The sequence below is a fragment of the Cydia splendana genome, chromosome 11, assembly GCF_910591565.1.
Source record: "Cydia splendana chromosome 11, ilCydSple1.2, whole genome shotgun sequence".
In the NCBI taxonomy this organism is placed as follows: Eukaryota; Metazoa; Arthropoda; class Insecta; order Lepidoptera; family Tortricidae; genus Cydia; species Cydia splendana.
In genome coordinates this window covers 18,578,282-18,583,766 of record NC_085970.1, presented here as the reverse complement: position 1 = coordinate 18,583,766, position 5,485 = coordinate 18,578,282, and the positions used below count along the sequence as shown (strand labels likewise).

Genomic DNA, 5,485 nt, shown 5'->3' with positions numbered 1-5,485 from the left:
TTTTCTTTAAATTTAAAGACCTAAAAGTCTTAAGAACTATATTCGGAGAGACATACGAAAATTTGAAGATTTCTGTACATTCTGCCACATTTGTCTTCAAAATTTCTTCAGCGACGTCTGGCGATGAATTAAGGGATCTTGTTGTTTCTACCGGGATATTCGAGAAAAACCGCTCAAAATGATCTGCCACTTCACGGTCAGAACTTACTAAAGTGTCAGCAATTCGTAGGTTGTAGTGCGGATCCTTCAGTTTGCGTTTTCCAGTTTCATTGCTGATAACTTGCCATACAGTTTTGACTTTATCGCTGGAATTTAGGATCTTTTTCGACAAATAATCGACTTTAGCGGCGACACACAACATCTTAAAAGATTTAGAATAATTCTTGACGTACTCCAGAAATTCCGGTCTTTTATCAGTTGCCTTTAAATCATATAAGTCGTAGAGCCGGCGTCTTTTCTCGTGAATATCCGGTGTAGCCCAGTCGCTAAATTTAGTCTTGGCCTTGCCTTGCACCTTTTTCTGAATGAAACAGGCATCAAATTCCTTTTTAATACAATTAAACAACTCGGAACTCAAACAGTCAGGGTTTTCCTGGGTACATGAAAGACAACATAATTGTTTAGTAATATTACGATTGAATAAACCTAGGCGACTTTCGGAAATCGGCCTGCACAAAGTGTCTTGAGGAATTTCTTCAGTTTTCCCGCTGAAAGAAGCTTTTAGTCCACAGTGGTCAGAACTTAGGTTGTTAATAACAGATTTACTAATCGCGTCATTATTACTAAAGATGTTATCTATACATGTAGCACTGGTTGCTGTGACTCAAGTGGGCTCACAAAATAAATTGACTAAATTGAAGGATTTGAAAGTATTTAGTAACCTTCCACATAATGGCGAATTTTCTAGCAAATTAATATTGAAATCACCGCATACAATTATATTTTTATGACTTCCAAAAACACTACTAAGTACTTCATCTATGACTGATTCGAATAAGTTATAGTCTGCCGATGGGGGCCTGTACACGCATATAATTATAAATTGTTCCAATTCAACACAAGAAAGTTCTATAAGGCGTTCCACAGACATGTCAACAATGTCTTTACGCTCCTTACTTTTTAAATTATGTTTTACCATTATCAATGACCCGCCGCGATTGCAAGATCTCCTAAAAAATGAACTTACTATACTATGATTATTGAAATTAAACATAAATTCATGACCTTTAAGCCAGTGCTCAGTTATACAGAGAATGTCAATATTCGAGTACTGTATAAACAAATCAATTTCGTGTTCCTTACAGGTAAATCCTTGGATATTTTGATGAACTAAGTTCAATAAATTGGTTTTACCAAACACACTAGCATCACAGTGATCAATAGGAACGGAGCCGGCTGGTGCACACGTTGTCGTAGCGGTTAGTTTAAATTCAAATCACCAGGCGGCTCCATTTCAAACCCTACGCTACCAAGGCGTATAATACTACGTGACTTAAGGCTATTAGACGCCGTGCTAGCCACGACGGGGTCTTCAATATTATATGCTAACAGGTTAGCACACTCTACTAGACATCTTCTCGGTAGGTAGGTTCTTTTATGGGGCATAACAAAATCTTCTATAAATTTATTCGTATCAAAATACGAAATCGTACTACTGTACAAGGAAAGGTTATACAATAAAGAATTGTAATGAAATACCCTCTTATTGACCTTGCTCGACATTCTATAAGGGAGCGCACAGATAATTATTTTAGCAACCTCTCCCCGGTCAATCGCCGACAGCGTAGCGGATAATTTTAAGATATCTCGCTTAGTACAGTCTACACTATTCCCTAATAAAACTACAAGCGTCGAGTCGTGGTCAAACTCGCCCGCAGAAATACATTCGATCAGACGATCGACAGAGGCCCCCGGGTGACAGTCGTTGATGACGCCCTGCGACAAGCGCTGCGCCAGCAGCACGCCGAGGCCGGCGCCCACCTCGTCCGAGTACAGCACGGTGCGGCGCCCGGGCGCGCGCGGGCGGCGCGGCGGCGAGGGGAGGCGAGGCGATGATGGCGCTGGCGAGACAGGGCGAGGCGGGGACGGCGCAGGCTCGACATAGGTCAGCAGCGATAGAGCCAGCTTGACTAGGCTCGGCGGTGAAGGAGCCGGCTCGACGCGGCACGGCAGCGATGGAGTCGGCTCAGCGAGGCGCGGCCCCGATGCAACCTGCTCGACGAGGCTCGGCGGTGACGATGGCGGCGGGGGCGCCGGGTCCCCGAGGCTGGCGGCGGGCGCGGCGTCGCCGCGCAGCTCGGGCGCGCGGGCGGCGCGCGACGCGAACAGCGCGCGCAGCGCGGGCGAGCCCGGCGCGGCCAGCGCGGAGCGCAGCGCGGGCGAGTCCGGCGCGGCGGGGCGGGTCGGTGGCCGCGGCGAGTCCATACGCAGAGTGTAGCCTCTCCCCGGTTCTAGAACATTATTCATAAAGGCTATGTATTCCTGTAACGCTTTACTTGACAGTTCGTCTCTATTGTTTAAGTTTTTCAACTTTAATTCTAATTTTTGTAATTCATCGGAGCGATTATTCAATTCTTCTACTGCCTGGTCTAGTTGGTATTGGCAGTTTAGAAGTTCATCGCTTAAGGCGACACTGTTACATTTGGATTGTATTGTTTTGAATATTGAATTATGGCGTTTTAGCAAAAGTTTAGATTTCTTTATGAATCTACTAAGTTTTAAATATTTTTTAATTTTTTTGGATCCTTTCAGTGCGACTTTAATATCACTACTGCCTTCAATGTGCACAGAACTTTTTAAATCTACTGTTTCTACCATTGGGGAGAACCCTATGCTATCATCAACTAAATCTACATCAAAACTATTAATTTCAGCAAAAATACTTAAATTATTATCTGGCTGTCCGGAGTGGCCGGAACAATACTTGCAACTATGTTTTGATTCTGACTCCTCCAGCTGCTGTTCTAAGTCCTGGATGCGTTGTAATGCCTGCTCATGTATCTCCTGACAATTCTTGAACTGATCAACGGCAGTTTGAAGTTCATCCCGCTGACCCTGCATGTCTTCGAACTCAACGTCCTGGTTAGCGAGCTGAGCCTTGAGGGTTGTGTTTGTTCTAATAACTTGCTCAAATTGCTCTGCACTCTCTTCCTGTTCTTGAAGGAGTCTTTTGTTCAATTCATCGGCTGTTTTCAATTCTTTCTGTAATTGCTGCATTTTAGCAACCAGGACATCCCTACGTGTAGTCATCTTAGTAGTTTGTGCTGTAAACATATTCATAGTGTATGAGGTCTGAGCAAAAAAGATGAATGAATTTCAATGCTTCTAACAGAATAAAGTGATTTAAAAAATGTTAACATGAATACAGTAAAGGGCCATAAAGTTTGCACATCGGTATTTAGAAAGAGAATATTGGAGGCAACGAGAATGAAAGAGACAACGCTCTACGAAGCCGAAATTCCGATGTGCAAACTTTATGGCCCTTTACTGTACACTGACTTGATTTATAAGTGTTAAGCTTCTTAGATTTTATACAATAAACTTTATAATTCACTGTTTTGTAAGTTAACTGCTTCCCGCAGGGTATGATTTTATTGTTCTTGAGGTGATTTAAAATGAATTAAGATATTTAAATAGGTTAAAATCCTGTTATGTTTTAAACAAAGTTCTCCTCAAAACGTATAAAGGTAGCAACAGCAAGTAATGACAATTAAAATTCCTGGACAAATAAACTAAAGACTAGGCTTATAAATTATGAAAACAATACTCATCTGTAAAAATCTTCGGTGAAATACAGGCAAATACGGTGTAATTTTTAAATCTGGAACGTTACATCGTTGACAGTTTCCTTGTTTTTTGTCGTCAATATATTTCTTCTTATGTTAATGTAACACTTTAGATAACAATACAGCACTTTAATTGCAATGTGAAGGTTCTATTTATCACCATAACTTGTTAATTATTCCATTATAATAATTATATTACTTATTTAAATACACAAAGCTAATTTTGACGTTTGGTCCCGGCCAGTGTTGCCAACCCCTCTACTCCTATCTAAAACACAAAACATCTCTTGCCGCCGTGCCACATAATAAATAATAGTAGGTACCTACTACCGTACAGAAAGGACACTTCCTACAAAACCGAAGTTTGACAGCGATTCAGGGACGAATCCTGCTAACCCTTTCTAACGTATGGCACTATCCCTTTCGGCTATTTAGGGTTGTCAAAATTCAAGTCATTATCTTATTTGTGGTCGTGCAGGCAAAAGGACGTCAAGTGGTGCCAACCCTAATAATTGCTCGGAGCAATGCTGAGCCGAACGGAGCCGAGTTTGCCCGAAAGGAGGAGTGTCTCCACACTGGTCATGGTATGCTGATAGTGGTCGCCGGGCCTTAGGAAATGAAACTAATAAGAACGAAGTAAGTACCTTAATTTTTTCCTTTTTAGGGTTCCGTACCCAAAGGGTAAAACGGGACCCTATTACTAAGACGTCGCTGTCCGTCCGTCCGTCCGTCCGTCCGTCCGTCCGTCCGTCCGTCCGTCCGTCCGTCTGTCACCAGGCTGTATCTCACGAACCGTGATAGCTAGACAGTTGAAATTTTCACAGATGATGTATTTCTGTTGCCGCTATAACAACAAATACTAAAAACAGAATAATATAAAGATTTAAATGGGGCTCCCATACAACAAACGTGATTTTTGACCAAAGTTAAGCAACGTCGGGAGTGGTCAGTACTTGGATGGGTGACCGTTTTTTTTTTGCTTTTTTTTTTCGTTTTTTTTGCATTATGGTACGGAACCCTTCGTGCGCGAGTCCGACTCGCACTTGCCCGGTTTTTTCCTCGTAGATCGATCATTGTATTGTAGGCATTACCCGTTACGACTTTCAAAACTTCATCTTAAAGGCCGGCAACGCACTTGCTACCCCTCGGGTGTTACTGGTGTCTATCGGTGTTGCTATCTACAAATACAGTTGTACAAATATCTATAATATATGTTATATAGAAAAAAAAGCCTTTTATTCCAACTCATTACTAACTAAAGTTTACAAACTAAGGTTACATATAACTTTTTTATTTTTATTTTATTTATTAGGTCATTACCTATGAAATTGGCGTTTTGTTCGGAGAATTTCAACGAAACACGAATTTCCATACAATTAATTTTGCGGATATTTTTTTGATGGCTAATTCAAACCAAACAAAATTTTTCCAGTAATTTTTGACACCTTTAAGGTATGTTTTCAATATCTCTATTTCTTGAAAATTGGTACCATTAGAAAAATATAAGTAATTTTAATACTCGAACCGACAGCACATGAAAAGACCTATTTTCAAGGCTTAATTCTGAACACTTAACAATAAAAAATAACAATTAATTGTATGTAAAATCGTTGTTTATTGAGTGCACTGTAGTTTTATTGTAATTGTGTATGTACTTTTGTAAAAAAAAAAACTAGGATCAGACTTATATCTATGAACAA

The 5,485-nt window shown here is 40.8% G+C and overlaps 1 protein-coding gene across 1 annotated transcript; it reads right to left on the bottom strand.

Annotated features, from left to right (window-relative positions):
- Positions 1-998: 998 nt before the first annotated feature.
- Positions 999-3,216, bottom strand: LOC134795224 (neurofilament medium polypeptide-like). The gene is made up of 2 exons (XM_063767056.1): positions 1,846-3,216; positions 999-1,019 (listed from the first exon to the last, which is right to left on the bottom strand). The coding sequence occupies exons 1-2, from the start codon at positions 3,214-3,216 to the stop codon at positions 999-1,001; spliced, it is 1,392 nt and encodes a 463-aa protein (XP_063623126.1).
- Between the last annotated feature and the right edge of the window lie 2,269 nt (positions 3,217-5,485).